The 20601-nt window shown below is 43.3% G+C and overlaps 1 protein-coding gene across 4 annotated transcripts in view; it reads right to left on the reverse strand.

Annotated features, from left to right (window-relative positions):
- Nucleotides 1-9688, reverse strand: part of IQSEC1 (IQ motif and Sec7 domain ArfGEF 1) — a 315077-nt gene extending 305389 nt beyond the window's left edge. For all 4 annotated transcript variants that reach the window (XM_048957702.1, XM_048957701.1, XM_048957700.1 and 1 more), the window contains exon 1: nucleotides 9124-9688. In XM_048957702.1, coding sequence (XP_048813659.1) covers nucleotides 9124-9389 — 266 coding nt within the window. In that variant the 5' untranslated portion in view covers nucleotides 9390-9688. The remainder of the gene's footprint in view (nucleotides 1-9123) is intronic.
- Between the last annotated feature and the right edge of the window lie 10913 nt (nucleotides 9689-20601).

The raw sequence follows: 20601 nt of genomic DNA on the forward strand, positions 1-20601 counted from the left end.
TATATTGTACTATTTGGAAGTCCAACTTCGTTGTCGGTTAAAAATCTAGCAGAAATCAGTTTTTCAGAGGTGGGCATGACCAGTTCCCATAACCTGGGAAAAGAGCTTATTATTTGGCAGACTCAGGTTGTAATAAAGCTTGCAGTTTATGTACCAGATAGCTGTATGTTTCAATGCCCCCCAAAATTCAAAGCTTCGAACCAAACACATAAGCTGCAGTTTTTTTCAGCTAAGAGAAATCTAGCTAAGATGGAGAAGTTCAGACAAACCTTAGGTCCAAAGTACACCTTAAGTTTTTGGAAAAGGACAGGATTATGGCATCCCACCTTCTTTTCTCTGTTGCATTTATTCAATTATTCAGAGTAGAGAACTCTTTGTACCTGGTACATCTGAACTACATGTGGTGGTGTTGTTTTTTGGTTTTTTTTGTTTGTTTATTTGTTATGTTTGTTTTTTATAGCACTAGAGCATGTGTGTGTTCCAATCACAGTTGTCAGGAAAACATGGCTGGAAATGTTATCGTCATTCAAATAATTAGATCTTAATGAATTGCTGTAGAGAACTATTCAACAGCGGTATTTTTCTTATCTAGCACAGCAGTGGGAACAATCCAGATTTCTTAGAGCAGACTAATATCTGCCTAGGGCAACCTGGTTTAGTATTAAACGGGGAAGTTGGTGGCCCTGCCTGTGGCAGGGGAGTTGGAGATTCATGATCCTTGAGATCCCTTCCAACCCAGGCCATTCTGTGATTCTATGTGATCTTAACAGCACTTTAAAAGTTTGCCTCTGCACTTCAAGACACTAGAATAAAAAACTTGAGAAATCTTTTGTCACATTTGTAAGGCTTTCCAGCAGAGATGCCAAAATAGTAGAGATGCAGCCATTCAGAAGAAGATTCTACACTACACTAATGCATATACATACGTATCTGTACGTACTCTTCCTAAACTAGTGAACACTGAACTATTACCAGGAGCCCAGCAGAGGGAGCACAAGTCACTGAGACTCTGAAATGCTGGTATTTTAGGATCGGGAGAGCTGTTAGTCCATCCAGAACTAAACAAAAAGAAGAGATTCATTTATAGAATTTGCCATTCGAAGAATTAAGTATTAGGTTTCAAGATTCTTTTGTGAAAACTGTTCTATTTTACTGCATGGCAGTGAATATTTTTCCATTACACTAACTGTGCAAATAACAATTAAACCAAGTAAGTTAACATCTGGCCATTAAGGAACACGAGATTAAAAAAAAAAAAAAAAAAGATAATATATGCAATATTTTTTCACCTAAATCTGAACAAATTATTAAGAGATGATTCGAAACCTTAACATTGACACATTCATTTGTATAATAACAATCATTATCTGTGCTTAGTTTAGCTAAAGGCAAATAACAGGGAATAAATACATATTTTTCTCACTTCTGTCCTTAATTACAGTACCATGGTAATGACTGTGGAAAGGCAAAAAGTTCTTATCCAGATTTCTAGCTTGCACAAACCAACATTTCTTCCACTATCTGTAATGCGATAAACTACAACAAATGAGAAATCCAGTATCTCAAAGAAATACTGTTAGGAATCTGCAGAGGAACCCCATAGCAAAGGGGGAGGGGGTGTAAGCAAGCAGTCCTCATCACCTAAAACCCAGCCAGAATGCATATCATACACTATTCCTTCAAACCATGCTGCCCTGCTATATCAAAGCCTGTTCAGACTGTTCAAATATCTAACTCAACAATTCCACAGAGAAAAATAGTACAATTAGGCAAGGATGCAGGCAGAATGAAATGATGGCAATCTCATTCACAGTCTCACTGAGCTAAGATGAAAGCAATGAGCATTGGCAAAAACAGCCTGAAAGTACCCGCAGACGGCAAAACACAGGCAGAAAAAAGAAGGAATTAACACAGCAGAGAGGGTATGAGTAGGAGTGATAGGATCAAACTAGAATAATGCAAGTGTGGGCTGCACATCAGGAAGTACTTCTGGTCTGCAAAATCCACTTACCTAAGCAGCTTCCCACACACCCTCAGTGAGTAGCATGAGATGACCTCCTTGCCACCTGCAGGTGGAGGACAGGAGCCCCCCGACAAACAGGGTACAGACACAAACATTAGTCTTGATATAAGCTGCCTACTTCATACGCAACTCTTCCCACACCAGGGACTGGAATTCCCGTTGAGCCATAAACTCAGGGGAACCTCAGTGTGTTGCAGTGTTTTGAAGGTCTGCACAGTTGTGCTGTTCAGGTGCCCACAAAATTAAATAGTGTCAGAATTGGAAATGCGGAGGAAGCAGCTACTATGGCCATTCCCAAATGTTCTCATGCTCTTTAAAGATGTCCTGAGGGAACACATACACTTCTGTAATCATTCAAGGCAGAAACTCTGTTTAGAGGCCATGGCCTGACGTACAGCATTGAATCTCACACAGCAGTTTCAGTTCAGTGCCATTGGCCTGTACATAAGACCCATTTCATTTTTAGATCCAGTAAGACTAATTTTTTGAGATGCTATTTGCAAGAAGCATCTAATTATTTACTATACTATCAGTATGCTGCAAGAAAACGTCTTGAAATACTTCGTTCTTTCCTCATAGCTTCTACAACCTACCATTAAAAAGGCTCTTGCTACAGAGCTCTTCCTTTGAGCATTATGTATTTTGCTTCATGTTCTCAAAAAAGCCGCAACTCACCCTCTTGCAGAAGACACCTTCCCAGAGGTTTTATGGAAATTTGTCTTCCTATGTAAATAACCAGGCCAACAAGATGTTAGATTTGAGCAACAGGGCCTTTAAGTGCCTCTGTTTCACACATACTGTACACACAGATATTTTTGGTAGGACCTAGAAGATTAAGAATTGGGTCTTCCATCTCATACCTCACCTTAGAAATTCAGAGTAATCAGTATGCTGCTGGTATGTATAGTTACACAAACACATACATGTACATACACATATACAGACACATGTATAGGCTTGTTTTGGAGTCAGATATTTTGGAAGAGGGGGAAGAGGATCTTGGTCCTTGTACTTCACTCACAATAGTTATAGCAGCTCTCCTTTGCTTGCTGAAAAAATAGGATCCATGACCATATCCCAATATTTTCCATAAATATATGTTTGGAAATGCATTTCTATTTCCTTGGCAATGAACTGTTAAGGAAGAACATCAGAGCACGGACCAGCATGAAAGAGTGCTTGGTTCTTGAAGTTCCAAACAAGAATACTAAAATTAGGAAGCTCACAAGTTGTGTTCTGTGTCAGCAGGAAAGAAGGGCTCATTAGAGAATATTTTCAGATTCACTGGGAACGAATTGTTTAGGTCTGATCTGCTTTAAGCAAGACAATTCACTTCGAGTTTTGAAATCGTATTCAAACTCAGGACTCAATAGGGTGGGTTACCTCCTGCTGCATTTGTCAAAGTAAAATTTGCTCTGTTAAAATAGCATGCATTTTTACTGTTTTATCCACACACCGTATTTTCACTCTCTCCTCTGATTTCCAGGATTGTTCTTGATACCAGCACACTGTTTTGTCACTGTGCTTTTTGCTCCCCCTCCCCTTCTTTCTAACTTTTTTTATTAGTTACATAGTACACAACCACAGTCAAATTATTTTTTTTTCATTTTTCTTACCCATTTAGCAGATGTTCAGCAAAAGAATTTGCCCATTTTTCAGCAGAAGCAAAATAATTTAGTTGAGTTATGTTAGCAAGTTCTTGTCTTATTACACACCTTCACAGTATCGATTTCCCACTGTCTGCCAGAACAACAAATGCCTGTTTTAAGAGATACTCACTCATCTGCTGCGTACAAATAACACTAATGTTGAAACACATGCTTCAAGAGAAAAAGCACTGCCCTCGGCATCAAATCCTTATTCTCATAACTTAGTGGTCTGTTCAATCACATACCAAAGATAAAATGCACGAAACACTTTTCGTTTATTTCAAAATGTAAGTTTAAGTTTTGCCCAACCTCAGTCTTATATCATCCCTATCTGACATAGGAATGATAAAGAATAAATAGCATTTAGTCACAGCGAAGTGTTTGCTTTGGATACAGACCGTGCTTTCCACTTAAAAGTAAGATAACTTTCATGAGCAAAATAAGCTCATGAAAGAGAAGTGGAAGTGGAAGTAGAAGTGAGAATTTAGTAGTAATCTGCACTTCTGCTGTAGGCTTCTTTCAGCAGGACTATCAGTCACAAATCACACTTCCCGTAGCTGATTGAAAAAGAGCTGAACAAAAGTATCTGGTGTACATTTCCTTCTGACAAGAAGGCAGAGAAAGCAAGATCTTGCCCAAACACGAGCACTCTTTAACAGATGTCAGATAACTCTACTTTAATTAAGGCAAACAAAAACAAGCTTCCATCCAAAAGCAGCACAAATCCTGAAACATCATTTACGTCATACGAACAGTCTGTCTCAGCAGAGAACATCTCTGGAGGCAAAAAAGTCAGGCTGGTCTCTACACTAATGCAATCTTTGGCTTCCTGCTGAGACTGTGTGCAAGGGTAGCACTCACTGCCAACAGCGACATGCAAAGTCACAAGCTCATTTTATGTAAGCCATAAAGCAGCCTTCACAAAGCACCACAGAGACAGTGCCACTCACTAGATCGCACTGAGCACACCTCAGCTCAGATTGAGAGTGTCTTCTAAATGCTGGAGACTTCGTAATGCTCTTGACTGTGACTTTTTCTCCCCAGAGAACAAAGCCATTTTTAAATTCATTTAAAAACAAATCAGTCAGGACAGGTACAGAATTTAGACTGAGCTGCAAATAACAGAGCTCTGAGATTGTTCCATCTTAACAAACAATTCCTTCTATACCTCCTCCCCAAACAAAAAGAGATTTCTCACGGTAAAAAGCAGAAAAGAAGTTAGCTTGGTTAGGTTTAGCAAAAACATCACTCCCCAGGCTGGTAACATGCCAGCTGGTTTGCCCATATTTACATTAGGAGGTGCTTTACAAAAGTTGGTGTATTGAACATTTCTTCCTTACACTGAACATCTGAATTTTAGAAGTTTTTGGTGTTTTATCAAATATTAAATGAAATGAACTAATTGCAAGTTAGGCTTATGCAACTTAAATAGTTAATTCACAGAATCACAGAATTGTAGGGGTTGGAAGGGACCTCCAGAGATCATTGAGTCCAACCCCCCTGCCAAAGCAGGTTCCCTACAGCAGGTCACACAGGTCGGCATCCAGGCAGGTCTGGAACATCTCCAGAGAAGGAGACTCCACCACCTCCCTGGACAGCCTGTTCCAGTGCTCCGTCACCTCGCCTAAAGAAGTTCTTGCATGCATTTATGCAGAACTTCCTATGCTGCAGTTTCCAGCTGTTTCCCCTTGTCCTGTCTCCACTCACTGCTGAAAACAGTCTGGCCTCGCCACCCTGCCCCACACACCTTAGATATTTACGGACCTGGATCAGGTCCCCTCTCAGTCTTCTTTTCTCAAGACTAAATATCTAAATATCTACTGTTATACTTAACATGCTGATTCACTACATTTAACAAAGCTTTGCAATCAACTAATTATCCTCAATTATACTTGTAGATTTTGTTTGATTCACACTCAGCAAATTAGTACAAAATTAAGTGAAACACCACCCAAACTTTTCTTGGTACACTGTCTTCCTTGTAAGACAGTGAGTGCACCTACTAACCCATCCCATGCACTCGCCTTCTGCACTCAGCAACCTGCACTACACAGACATCCTTTCTACTCTGGCTCTTTTTTTATGGGAACAACTGACTACTTTTACTTTCTTTTTTGGACTCTTTTTTTTCTTGCAGAAATCTATTACTGTGCTCACTAACAGTAATAGAACACAGCAATTCCTCAAACAAATCTGCCAACTTCTCCAAATTATTTAGTCAGACTTCAGCTATATTATTCCTACTGATATAAATTGAAAGTTTCAGAGCTTGTATAACACTTCTATGCTATTGCAAGTAAGCTACCATTTGGTAATGTGACACCGTCTTGACACTGCAGTGCCAGTGAGCAGCACCTGCTTTACACAGGTTGAAGTCTGAAGACAGGAGTCTAAACTTTTAAGGAAAAACTACTTAAGCCCTAAGGTACAAATTCCACTGATGACTTCCCAGAAGCATAGATTTCTTCCTAAAAGTACTGATTTTATGAAGCATTTGGCAAAGAGAATCCCAGTTTCCTTTACAAAGGTTTCCATTTGCTCCAGTTTTGAAGCAGTAATCACTGCCAGCACCTGGGCACAAAGCAACCCTGCTGCGCTGGGATGAAGGTGGGTCTGTTCATGAGGGAACAAGGAGGACACAGCATCTCACAAGCCGCCTTCCTCCTGACACCGCAGATATCCAAAGCAAGCATTATCTACACTTGATATTGAACTGTTACAGAACTTCTGCAGAGAAGGAATCCTTATTCCCCAATTAAACATATGCAAGGTGCACATAACATTTAACTGTGAAGAAACTGAGATTTTTCCTCCCTGAATGGGAAGCTACAGACAGCCATAATCTTCAGGTTAAGCTTTCAGAAAGCAAAAGTAGCTGCAGGACTGGAAGAAGGCCTTGAAACAAGGGCATGTTCTGTCTTCTGAGTTGGAGACCTCCTCCAGTTTCTGCATCCAGACATTAAACTGATCTGAAGCTGGCTTGTCGCACCTGCTGCCAGGTAGTTGGAGCCACAGCAGCTGCTGCCACAGCCCCAACACCGCAGCTGGGGAGCCCACAGCTGTGATCCCCCTACACAGCGATGATGCGTGGTGACCTGGAGAGGGGCCCAGGCTCATTCCATACAAAACAAAGAGGTAAGATGATAAATCAGGGGGAAGAGGGGACAGGATTTTTTATGTGAAAGAGGCTCTGAAGATCTGACTCCCCTGGATGTACATGTAGGCCAGAGAGCCCAGGACCAGACATAGCGGGCTGTCTCCCAGCTTCCCCACTAAGCCCCGCAGGGTATGCCTCACAGCGATACATCTCTGCCATAAATATCCCAGATTAATTCTGATCCCAGCATCAAATCCACTTAAGAGACTTAAAAGCCTTCAAGTCCTCAGAGCTGCCTGCCCAAAAAGGGCTCTGCAAATGAGTCTTGGGCTGGTGGAGATGAGATGTTATCAAACAAGGCAAGCCATTTGTACAATTTTAGTAATGTCGTTTGCGAGAGACAAATGGGACCAGATAGCTGAGCTGACATCTTATACTAACTGCACGGCCACAGGAAATCCTCGAAACTGGGAATGAGTGCATGGGGTAGGATTTGGGTAAATACTTTCTGTACATTTCCATGTTCTGTAAATTTGTACTTCATATGTATTTCCTGGAAATAGCTCTTCCTGCTTATAATGAGGACTGGTTGTTAAACGACAGCATATGCTCTCCAGCGTGTTTAAGGAGCTATTTGCTTAGCTTGCCTGGAGACATCTCTATGAAAAAGAAGTCTGAAAGGACCACTCCAGCGCCGCTAGAACACCCTGCGCTGTTAGCACAGACAGCAGGGAGGGAGCTGGGGGTGGGGTTGCTTCCTTCCCTCTCTGCCACACCGAGGGGGTGAAAGACATTCGGGAACAGGAGCACGCAGAAGGGGCAGTGGGTGACCAGCGACCCTTTCTCCACTTCCTTCAACTCCCCCAGCAGTACAATAAAAAAACATAAGTTCAGGGCAACGCAATTTCGGGACGACGCAGCGACACTTCCTCCCAGATCATAACAAGCCCATCAGCGGGCTGGGGGCAGATCCCGGCTCTCCGAGAGACACCCTCCCGGCCGGGCCTCCTGAGGGATGCCTGCGGGCAGCCGAGCCGCGTTCCGCGCCCTGCCTACCTCGGGCAGCGGCGGAAAGCAGACGGGAGGCCCTGAGCCGGGCATCTCCCCGAGGAGCGGCACCTCACCCCTCGGAGCAGCGGGCGGGCGGACTCGGGGGGGCAGCGGGGCCGGTCCGGCGCGGCGCTGGGAGCCGGGAGAGGGCGCGCAGCGCTGCGGGGCGGCTCCGGCACAACCCCGGCCTGAGCCCGAGAGCTTATTTGTAAACACGGGAAACTCCAGTGTACCAGAGCACAAGCAGCTCTTTGTGCTGTAGCAGAGCAGTGAAGTGGGCTCTTAATACGATGCATGCTTTTCCCACTCAATTCAAGTAAAACTAAGTCTTAAATTACTTGTCCGTCAGTAGAAACGAGGCGGGTAAACGCTCCGACTTCAGTTATTGCTATTCTCGAATTTCTGTTACTATGAATCGCGCACAATTAAGCAGCTTTCTGCACACTGCAAAGGAGCCACGATTAATTGCAGATTATTGAGTCTGCAAGTAGACGCAAAGATTTGGAACAAACGTGTCTCTGAAAGCGGCGAGCCCGCGTTTGGATGAGTCAGTTCGCGCTGTGGCGAGCTGCCAGGGTCTGCTGACCCCTTCTCTGGGTCACTTTCGTTAGCGGCGAGAGCGCGGCCGCTGCGCGCTGCCCGAAGCGCTGGGAGGAGCGGCGGACCCGTGTCCGGCCGGCGGGGAACCGGCACCACTTGCCCGGTGAGCGCGGGCGGCTCCGGGGGCTCCCGCCCGTACCCCCGGGGGGCAACGGCTTCCCGAGGGGCCCCGATGCTGGAACGGCCGGGAACAGGCCCTAGGGAGAAGGCTCGCCCCGTTTCTCCCAGCGCCCCGTTAGCGCTGCGAAGGTGGAGTGCCCAGGGGCATCCCTAGAAGCACGCGGGGCTGCCGGGGCACCGGCGGCAGAGATAGTGTAGAGAAAACTACAGGCGCAGCAGGCAGAGAAACCTGCCTGGGGGAGCCCCGGGCGTGCTGCCGCAGCTCAGACCCTGGGGAGAAGCTCTCCTCGGAATCCTGACCGGAGCGCCGGTGAAGCGCTGGCTTCCAAATGGGAAAGGAGCCCGGGGACCGGGCTGAGGCCGCCTCTGCCTGGCGAGGACCCCCTCCTTCGCGGCGAGCTGCCCGCTGAGCCGAGCCGCCCAGGGCTCCCTCCTCGGCGCACGCTGGAGGGGAGTTGCGCTCTTCTCAGAGCTTGTACGCGGGATGGCCTTAAGAAACCGAAGGCAGGAGACGAACGAGAAGGAAAGCCCCACCAGAGAAACACCCTCCTCGAAAAGGGCACGCAAACGCGGGAGCCGCTTACTTTTCGTGCTTTGCGTTTTCCTGGATGGCGCTCAGCACCCCCGGGTACGCGGGGGGGACGCCCTGCTGGAGCCTGCATGTGGCCAGGTGCCGGTGATGCTCATCCTGGAGACAGGCATTTTCATGGTACAACTTGGCCACTTGCTGCTCTAGCTCGTCTATCCTCCGCTTCTGCTTCTCCAGCAGCTCCTGCTGCGTCTCAATAATCTTGTTCAGCTCCTTCAGGTACTCCGCCGCCTTGCTAGGGTTTTCCGCCGGGCTCTCCATGGCCTCCCCACACCTCTCACCCTCAGAGAAGCAGGTGGGGGGCGCAGGTGCCGACCAGCCCGCTCCGCCGGGAACTTAAGCGAGAGGGAAGAAATAAATAACCCGCCGGAAACCAGCCCCCCTGCTAGCTCCGCTCTTCCCCTCCTAGAGCAGTCGCTGCCCAGGCGAGCGTAGGAGCGGCGCGCAGCGGCTCCTAGTCCGAGCCGCCATTGCTGGCGTTCGGCTTCCCACTACCGAGCGAGGGCAGAGCCGGCGGGGACCGCGGACGCCGAGCTGCCGGCGAGAGCCACCGCCAGAGCTGCGCGGAGCCCCGCCGCCGCCGCGCTGCCGCTGGCGCACGGGCGCTGTCCCGCCCCGCCGGAGCCGCAGCCGGGTCAGCCCGTCGCCTGGCAGCGCCCGCGCCCCCGCGGAGCTCGCAGCCCGGCATGGGAGCCCGCAACCCGCTCGGTGCTGCGGCTCTCCGCCGGCTCCGGTCGCTCTCGCGCCGAAGCTCGCCGCCCGCCCGTCACAGCCGCGGGGGCCGCCGCTGTCGGGGATGCGCTTTAAGTAGCCGAGCTGCCTCCTGCGGGGGGCCGGGGGCTGAGCGGCTCCGCGGAGGGGCGCATCCCTGGGCGGCCCGCTGCAGCCTTCCGCGGGCGCCGCCACCCGTCCCCGCGTTGGGGGGGGCCGATGCCGGAGCTCGGTGGGGGAAGAGCTCCGGGAACGGCGCGGGCAGGGGAGCTTTTAGCCCGTGCCACCCTGCTCTACGGGCGCGCTCTGCCCCCTGGGCTCGGGAAAAAGCGCGCTGTGCGGGAAGGCAGGCGGGGTAAGGCAGGCAGGGTAGGGCAGCCATGCGGGGAATCCGCTCTGCAAGACCTGATGTAAGAGCAAAGATTTTCCCTGGCCCACCTAGGAAACGGTAATTTATTGCGGAAGTGGCACCGGGGTGCCGGCTCCCTCACAGCCGGGAGCTCTCCAGCACTACGCTCGGAGTCACACTCGAGCTAACCGCTGCGTAGCAGAGACCGCTGCCTTTCCGTCAGCGGCTCCGACATCTGAGACCTCTGTCGGTGAGATGCTGCTTCCAGTTAAGGTTGCATCAGGCCAAGAAAAGTTGCTGAGATTGGAGTCCTATATCATCCACACATGTACAGATGGAAACACTTAAGAAAACGGAATAGGAAAGGGAAACAGAAGGAGATATTGCAGGAAAAAGATAAGGTGAATAAGTGCTTTTCTCCCCCCTTCCTCTCCTTATCTCCTTAATATTTTTCTTGTTTTCTCTTTTCTCCACCTTTAAAGTTTTCAAGCTTCCAATTAGTATGATTTCCTCACAGCAGTTGTTGCTGCTGTCACAAATGGCACTGGTACACTCTTGGAAAGTCAGCCCTCCCTGTACAGCCAGGATGCATTGCTTTGGGAGTACAGCTGGTGCAGCAGGCTGAAGGAGTGGGGGAATCGCAGCAGCCTACTGGGAGGCTGGAGACTGGGCTCTCCCCATCCCTCCTTGGAGGGAGGGGCTGAAGTTCTTGGAACGGAAATCTAGAAGATATTTGTCACAATCCCTACCCCAACAGCTTACTGAAGAGGTGAGGAGATCCATCTAGTCATTTGAATGTGTATTCTGCTCTTAAGGTAGAAAGAAGTTATCCTCAGAACTGTTACTTTTGTTCTGGCCACACATGCTGCAACCAAGGCCTGCTGTCTGTATTAACATGACTGAAGCACAAAGGGCTAATTACACTCCTGCTGGGGACTGCAAATTCACAGAAAAATCTTTAGCTACTCTTTTAAGAAGCCAAGCTTTTTTTATAAATCTCACCAGAATTATTGAATTTATGAGTAATTACTTCTACAGAATGTAACAGAAGAATGGCCTGCCCATTTTGGAAGGAAACGCTTATCACAACATCTCACTGAGGAACCCCACATCATTTTCTTTGTGCAGACCAGGATGCTTGTCAGGTGTAAATAAGTAGAGCAAGAGAACTTATTTTTTATATGCAAAATAAATGCAAAGTAAGACACTCAAAACACAAGAAGCTTATAAAGCACTTCACAAAAAGGAATGCTGAAGTGTGCAGCAGTAAGTACAGCTAGCTTGTCTTTCAAAGAGATCTTGGGTAGGTAACCCTGAGTTCATGGTAATCATGGAACACTGCTAAAGAGGTATGGGTCATTTAAAGTTATTACTTTCCTTCTTTTACAGATTTAAGCAAATACTTCAGTTCCCACATGGAATAACTGTATCTTGTTCAGTCACTTACAGTCTTGCTAGATGAGCTGAGCAATAATACATGGGGCGCTCTTAAAGTAATGCCTTCTATTTTACTATTTTAACACACTATGCCAGAGGTGGATGTTGATGGGGTGGCAGTATAGGTCAAACCTTCCCACCAGTATTCCATCACATTTTGTTGTCATGTGACAGATGGCAGCAGAGAATTTTATAAGGTAAATAATGCATGGTTAATTTTTGCCAGAGAAAGTGTCGAGGAATATTTTAATATTAAAGGAAATGTTGCTCATTCAGTAAGTAGAATCCTCTTACTGATTTATTATTAGCAATAAATAAATATCCCATCCCACTTCAGTGAATCCTTAAGATGATCATAATTTTAGACTGTCTCAGGTCTTGCTGCCTGGTGAATTGATACCCTGCAGAGCACAATTTGTGGCTGTTGGACCATTAGTGCCAGCATCTGGTCCAAAGTCTGACTGCAGTTCAAAAAGAACCTTGCCTGCAGAACTTAAACGTGCCTGGCTTAATGTCCTCCATATGTCTTAGAACAGGTACATTTGTTTGCCTGTCCACTTTAAAAAATCTGGCTCTTATTGGCACTTTCTACATGTCTAAATTAGATGTTTGGTCAGTTTCAGGCTTATTGCACTGCATTAAAATTAAGGTATGTTGTTATTATTTCAGAAGTTTTTTGGTATGGCTAATAATGTGATCAGTGAACGTAAAGCCAGATAACAATTTCATCCAAGTAAGATATTTCCAGCAAAAAGCATTTCTAATATATTTTTCATGTGAAATTAATTAGGCCAGTGTAATACAAAAAACAGGGACCCAGAAGTCATGCAATTATTTGCACTTGATCTTAACTCTCTCTTTGATCTGTCTTAAAAAATTCTATTGAAAACTGCTTCTTTCTTGTTCACTTCTTTTACTGTGCCACTTCCCTCACCCCTCCTTGTTTTTCCTGTGTTGTATTTGGAGATTTAACATAATGTCAGTGTTAGTAGGGCTGTTATATTTTAAATGTAGGTCCAGACCTTGTTCCCACCATGCCCTTAACGCCTACCCTCTTCATTTGTCCTAATAACACAGGACGGATATGTTCCTTATCCATAACAGCATACTCACCACACAGCCAGAAGTGCTTCTTCATGCTCTGTGGGCTGATGGCGGGAAATCTTCTGAGTGATGTGAGAAAAATCAGCATTGTTTGTAGCCTGTTTGCTGCATGCTCCTGGCTCCCTGGAGAAAGAAGGCAATAGAAATTACTCTGCTGACTTGTACTGTTGTCCCAGTAGGCCAAATGTTTGCTGTGGGACTGCTGTCTGACTCCAAGGTACTGATTAACTATTGAAAAAAAAAAGAAAAGAAAAAGTGCAGCATTAAAGACTTGAAGTCTTTTAGGAACTGTAGTGTTTCAGGCTTGTTCTCTTCCCTCCCCTTCTCAGGTGTAACCCACTTTTAAAAATGACAATTTATTACCTGTATGTCTGACCTCTTTCAAGCACTGAGCTTCTCTACACCTTGAAAATCTGACCAAGTTGCCTTTTAACAGCTCCGTAGACAAACAGCACATTTACTCAATTCAGCCACTCTTCTGGAAGAATGATCAGTCAATCCAGAAGAATTCTGTACTTTATTCTAGCATACTTCTTGCATTGCTGTGTAGAATTTGTACAGCTATGCCATGAAACCATTTGAACGATTAGCCTATGTTTCTATCCAGACAAGCCAAGCATGATAAAATGATTAAACTTATTTTATAAATGGTGTAGAAAAAAAAAATTTCTAGGTACTGTAGTTGAGATTCAAGACAAACCAGAGCTGGAATGAGGGACAACTTTCATTAAAGAATAATATTTTCACTTAAAGGATAAACAGTAAGTGAAGGAGAAAAATATATACTACAGTATCAGATATCTAGTGCCAATAGCAGATAAGTGCCAGAGGAAAATGCTTCATGTTAAAGATGAACAACACAGGCATATTGGCAGGGACAAAAACCTTAGAAATCAGATTAAGAAGCTGAACGCTAAAAGAGGAAAGCAAATAAACACTCTCTAAATTACAACTCATGAATTCACTGAAAGAAGGAAGAAATACCGAACGCTAAGTTGTGATGCCATGAATTTACTGCAACATTTTTCTGTTTCAAGGATATAAAGCCATTAAGTATCATATACAGTACAATAGAAATATTTCCATAAAATAGTATAATAAAGTTTTCTTGAGGTCTGCTCTAAATGAAAACTTTCTCCTATGGAGAAAATGTAAATTGCAAATAATTTGTATGTACTCTATACCATCATGTGTGTATGATCGAAACTAATGGATGATTCTTATTTTGGCATTTAATACATCTTGAATGCTAGAAAATTCACCCCTGATAATTTTTTTAAGTACTGTACATCTCTGTATCTTCTAGCCATTATGTGTTCAATCTCATTTGAGATATTTTATCACTATAAGTGGTTTAAAACAGTATTCAAAGTAAGATCTACAGATCAGTCAGGAAGCACATAGGTGACTGAAAAGGAAGCTTATGGCAGAGGCTCAGGGGAAAATAGCCAAACAATTTATTTTGCATCAGTTCCAACAGCATAAAGATCTTGAAGGCCTATGTTCAAGATCCTTTCAACGCAGTCCAGACTGTCTTTTGGCTGAGTATATTAATGCACATCTGACCGTTTTTAAATAGTGCTGTGAAACACTTCACCTGTTTTTTTTCTGGTTGTACAGCATCCATAGAGTAGCTACACCACTTACTGTCAAGAATAGCATAACAGGAAAGTATATTGTCTTACTATGGATGTAGTTCAGCAGGTAGAAATGGGCAATGTTAATACATGCTGTCATTAACTAAGCAGGTCTGTAGCAGATAATTACAGATTGCTGGTCACAATCACTGCTCCCCAGTTTATCTCAAAATTCTGTCATAATAAGCAACAAATTTCCATCTTTCTGTCTGTAAAGTGGGCATTGTAACGCAGCATATGTGCAAGACACTCTGAAGAGTGCTCTGGTGCTACAGGTGGCTTTTCCTTAGCCAAATGGTGCAAGGCAAAGATCCCAAAGAATGACTTTGTGTTTACACAGAGAAATGCTCTGCAGAGAACTGGCTCCGATATTGGAGGTGAGACATCAGCATCGGTGGAGTTCTTTGCTCCAGCTGGAGCCCTGCAGCCTGGACTAACCAGCACAGCTACAGCACTGGGCTGGGCTGACGATTTACATCCTGGGGTCACTCTAAGTCCCATCTAGTTCATGGATCTCTACATGGTCGTGTATATTGAGATTTAACATGAACTTCTATTACAAATTTAACTGTGTACATAATAGAGAAAAAAGGGATCTATTGAAAATCTGAAGTATAGCAAAGACATGATTGTTTTTCACCATTAAATGCGAACAGCAGGAAGAGAAGGGGCACTTTTACTGGAAGTGCTTATGCTACGGTGTTTATTCAGAGTGTACTTTCCCCTCTCTCTCCCCCCTACCGCTGATGAAAAGATGACCTAGGGATTGGTGAAGAACCATGTAAAAAGAGAATATATTTACGTAAAGAGAAGGAGAAATAAGTTTTCATTTATAAAAAAAGGTGTAGAAATCATATTTTACTTGTACCACTGAGAAGAGCAGAGCAATTTAAGTTATTTATTTTTGTTTGCAATGACAGTTAAAAGTAGATTTGCAAATTCAAACTAGAACCTTTTTCAAAAACTAAAATATGTCACAACTCAGATAAGTCAATTTCCATTGCTTTTTACATAGTGCTAACCCTCAAAATGTCTTAGGCAAGGATTCAAAACCAGGAAATGAAAAGCTGAACAATAAAATACTAAGGTCCAACAGGATCAATCTTTTCTTATCCCTTCCCTTTCAGACTGTTGTGGAGCATACAAAGAGCAGAGTGAATTGTGTCGATGCTGGACTGTATCATTAGTAACAGTCTGTTATTTATAATTTCAACCTAGAAGCCTCAGAAAGTATTTTATCACTTGATCTTCAAACCAGTGTTGGCCTCTCTCCATATTATGAGTATTTGAACTGTAACTGCATTGAGAAGCCTTACAGCAATGTAGTTAAGCTCTATTGAACTCTATGGAGGTGTAAAGATAAGGGAATTATTTCTGTCAAAGCTAACATGAAGAAAAAAATGTTTCATAGTTGACAAATAGTGGCAAAGAAGCTTTATTTTATTATGTCCTTTTATCTACTCTTGCATTTGGAACATATTCTTGTATAAGCAAACAAAGGATAAGCCTTGGGACTCCAGTCTCAAGGGCATTTTGCCCTTTTTGGAATATGTGGCTTTGGCTGTATGTTTTCTGTTACTAATAATAACTAACAATTAAAATGCTTACAATGCATAAACACAGTGCATCCTCAGTCTTTTAACTGGTCATACAAGCTGGGCTCTTCACATGCGAGTGGGTGGGAACTATTAGTGTAAAGTCTTCATTTGGAGCAGCCCAACTGAAAGCATCCATCCTGCCCTCTCTCTAAAGAACTGAGAAAAATGCATGAATTTCTGCAATATTTTCCAGCTAGGTCCTTTCCTGTTTGAGTTTAAAAGGGAGTGATGTACTTGCTTTTGAAAGGGAAATCTTTCATATCTGAACCGTCTCTCAAGAGGAGATTCCATCACAGACCAAAAATCTGTAATTTGGAATGGCAATATATTGTGGCAGTAAAATGTTCAGTGGGTGCTTATGTGGAATTTCATTCTGGAATACCACAGAATAGTAAAGAGAACAGCTTTTCTAGGGCAAAGGAAACTCCAGAACTGACCCTGCCAATGACAATCTGAAGGCAAAAATAACTTGATTCAGTCTGAAGATCTTTGAAGTTTTTTGGATTGCAATTGTACTAAAAGGAAAAGTATGAAGAGAAATGTGTTGCTTCTACAAAAAAATCATTATGGATACTTAAATTCTAGAAATGCAAAATGAAAAACTAGCCAATTTTTCTTGATATGTCTGTTTTTGCATATTACTTTGTCAAAATTATACTGGCTATTATCTCAAGAGGAGAAGAATAATCTGAATAATCTCTGAGATCTCCATCAAAGTGTTAAGCAGATCTTTAGAGTTTTCCCACTGGGAAGGTTCTTAGAACACGAGGAGAAACACCACATAAAAAGAAGTTAATAGTACAAATGACAAATGTAGTTTATTCCCAGTCCCTCAAGAAGAACTGAAAACTTAAACTTCAGAATATGGAATGAACTAATTGGGAGATTGTGACGAACTCCTGGGACAAGCCTTTGAGTTTCTCTGAACTCAGATACCCTCTGAAGTAACTTGCTTCATTTCCGAAAGGACAGCAGCTACCCAAAGATGAATTGCTGTGCTCAGGCTCCTCAGCCATCAGGTTCTGTGAGGTCTGTGTAGACAGTGCAGGTGCACTGGTTTCACTCCTGAGACTGATCACGTGGCTGCAAAGGTTTATAAAGACCCAAGTAAGAGGAAAGAAGAAAACTGTTTCTTATCTGTGTATGGAGTTAGATCCAAGCCTAGCAGAATCTGAAGGATCTGGCATGGTAGAGTCTTCCTTTCTTCTTCAGGAGAATCAGTGTTGTACACACATAAAGTTTCAATCACGAAGGAAGAACTTGGGAAAAGAAAAGGTCTGGAAAAGTGCGTGAGCTCTTTAAATCTCTGCCCTATGCTCTGGAATGGACATGGGAATGAATGCAACTTTCTTCAGGTGTTTCGATACTCAGTATGTTTGGGAGAATTTATTTTCTTGACATTGACACTGTCAATTCCTACCATTGGAAACGCTGCTGGGTTTTGGTAAGGAAGGAACAATGTGAATTATGCAATAAATCTGGTCCATTTCCCACATGGAAAAGCAAAGATTTCTGTATGAAGCTTTTAAATGCATGGAGTGCTGTAGCTCACGTTTAACCCATTTAACCAAGGGCAGTCCTCTCTATCTTGGATACACTCTAACTCTCTTACAACCAAGTAGGTACGACAGTAAGCAGTCTTTTTTAGCTTCTCAGCTATTTTGTCTCCATTTCTTTTCTATTCAGTGTTGGCTGTAGTTTATATGTATACTGAGAGATATTTTTCTTCAGTGTGTCCTTAACTTTTACAGAACAAGAATCAGAAGTCGTAGCCTTTACCCCGCATTAAATCTAAAAGCAGGGGATGTTCTAGAAATGACATGTTGGCATGTGCCTTTATGTTTTTTAGTTTTAGCATCTCTTTACTATCTTCTCTCTTGTCTTTGTTCTGAAGTCTCTATTTCCCAGAAACTTTTTAATGTTTTTATTGATAGAAAGAAGTAGGGTTTTGTTCTTTGACAACGAAATACGCGCACAGCAATTCTTCAGTGCCCCACCACGTAAGGCACTTTCTGTACTGCTAGTCTGTTCCCAGCAGTTTCATTGTAACAGAATATTGTTCTTCTGGGTCAGTCAGGATTTTTCCTCCTTTAAGCTCCCAGATATTCTGCCTACATTTGCCATACGTGCTAGAAGGGCAAGGATGGAACATTTACTGAATATAAGCATTCTCCTCGAAGATAGACTGCCCTCCCCAAAGCAAAAGCACAGCTTGCGAAGTCACGCGGGCCTTTGCTTTATGTCTTATTATTTAAGAGAATCCCTGACAAAAAGGGTTTTATCTCCATGATATTCAATGTCAAAACCTGCAGCAGACAGACAAAACCCTTGTTCTGCTTGCTGCAACCACAGCTGTAAGCTATGATTTTCTCTTTTTCTTTTCTCCTTTTTTTTTCATTTTTCTTTTTTCCCCCCCTATTTTTACTTCCTTCTCCTCCTTTATTCTGACCCCCCCCCCCCCCCCCCCCCTTTTTTTTTCTTCAGAAAGATGCTGATGAAATCACTTATCAACCAGATTCCATTTCAGAGCATTTATAGCATCACATTGTGAACTCAAGGTCACCAAAAGTGTAATTCAGACACTCTGCTTTTCATCTTACTTTAATTTGTTGCAAGACTATGAAGAATTCTTTACAAGGTTTGTACAAATATTCTTTCTAAAAAAAAGGAAACAAGTTTGCTGCTTGATGAAAAACTGCCTATGAGTTCTTACAAAATTGAAAAGGCAAAGGACCCAGTGCCATGTTATGCAAAATCCTTGCTTGTAAACAGTGTCCTGACTTTAAACTGATTTAATGCTTTGCCTTAGAATGCAGTAGATAATGCACTTATTTTCCCAACATAAACCCACTCCAAGTGCCATCTGGTGGCAGAACTAAATTAAATCTGCACAAAGCGTTGTATGGAATTATTAAAGGGTAAACTTTCAGCAGAATGTGAAGGGATATGACTATGCAAATTGCATTAGGAGGTATATGCTACTGAGCTCACATTATGAAACACAGAGGATATGCTTCAGATCAGGTTTTAAAAATTCCCACAAAGACAGAATAACTTGGAGTTAAAATCTAATTTAGTCCATGATAGACTGCCATACCAGGATAAAAGTCATCTTTGTACAGGCATTAGGCTGCAATAATTCCCACCCTCCCACCCCTCGAAAAAGGAAACGCAGACACTTGTCATGTTCCTGAGCTATTAGCTGCCCCTATTTGGGAATTGTCACTAATGTACTGAGATACCTTATTTTAAATGTCTTTTCTTCACTAAAGGGATATTACTTCCACATTGGAAAGAACTTCACACCTCTGTATATGATCTAGTTTGGAATACACGATTTATTAAGTTACCCTAAATCTTTAGCTTTGGTAGCCTGGTCTCTAATAGATTTCATGCTTGAACTATTATCACTAAGACATTTGTGCAAAGGTGAAAATCCTTTGGGAAAACTATCTGAGATTCACCTATTCAAGGCAAGATTATGGAGTCCCTTTTATAGAAGTTTTCTTGGGGTATTTTCTCCTGTGATAAAAATATTCATTTCTGGAAATGCAGTTCTCTACAGTGATGTATATTATCACCAGGATTACCCATATGGATCTTAAACACAGGCTCCATGTTCTTTTCTTACTATACAGGGAAATGTTCAGTCTTGGGAAGACAGATGCTGTATGGCAGCATTGCGTCTGTTACAAAATCCTTCTGAGAAGAGAGAACTGAATAATAAGTTGGATTTTCTTTCTATCCTTGTCTCCAGATGTTCTTAAAGCAGAGAAGAATGTTTTTAAAGCTGACTAAGAATCAGAGCTCAGCGTTAGGTTAAAGTTCTCAAATTTTCTTCTTGAAAGGCCATGAAAACTTCAGTTGCTTCATACCTGTATGAATGATCCCTGCAAATTGTCTAACTTCAAGTCAGTAGTCTATTCCCCTCTAGAAGTCAATCTGACTTTGAACTGAAATAGTCCCATTCCAGCTGCAAACATCTCAGTCTTGGAACTGAATATGGGTGAAAGCCAAGCGGCTGGTTCTCTTAAACCACCTGTGTTTCTAGTGCTGAGTGTATGAGCACAATTTTTCCTGCTGTTGTGCCATAGTAGAGAGAGTCATCCTTCAATTGCAAGATTTACCAGCGCAGTTTGTATCTCTCTGGTTGCCGACTACTTAAGACAATGTATTGCTTGCCCACTGTTTTCTTCAGCTGCATGGCAGTCCTCATTCCTAAGTGATATTATCTCCAGACTTGACAGACAGTGATACAAAACATCTGCAAAAGCACCCAGTGCTCTGATCTCTGGCCCAAGGACATCAAAGATAGTGCTAGAAAAGGGACCTCCAGAATTTGGTGGAAAAGTGGGACACAGAACTGCTCTTTAGTCTCATAGTTTCAAGGGTTGAAAATATCCAGAAAAGAATTGCTTGTGGACAAGTATGAAATAAAGGTTAAAACATCTCTGCAAACGGTCATAAACTCTTTCCAGATAAAGCTTCTCTCTGTTGCAGAAACAACAGCAAGAGATGAAGTCATCACTAGATGCCAGCAACAATTGCCCGTTATACTCCTCTGTGAATCACCCTTTAAATGCAGCTCACAGTAACCTGTAATTTTCATACGCAGAATGTCCAATTTGAATGCAGTG

The sequence above is a fragment of the Lagopus muta genome, chromosome 11 (assembly GCF_023343835.1).
Source record: "Lagopus muta isolate bLagMut1 chromosome 11, bLagMut1 primary, whole genome shotgun sequence".
Taxonomy (NCBI): domain Eukaryota; kingdom Metazoa; phylum Chordata; class Aves; order Galliformes; family Phasianidae; genus Lagopus; species Lagopus muta.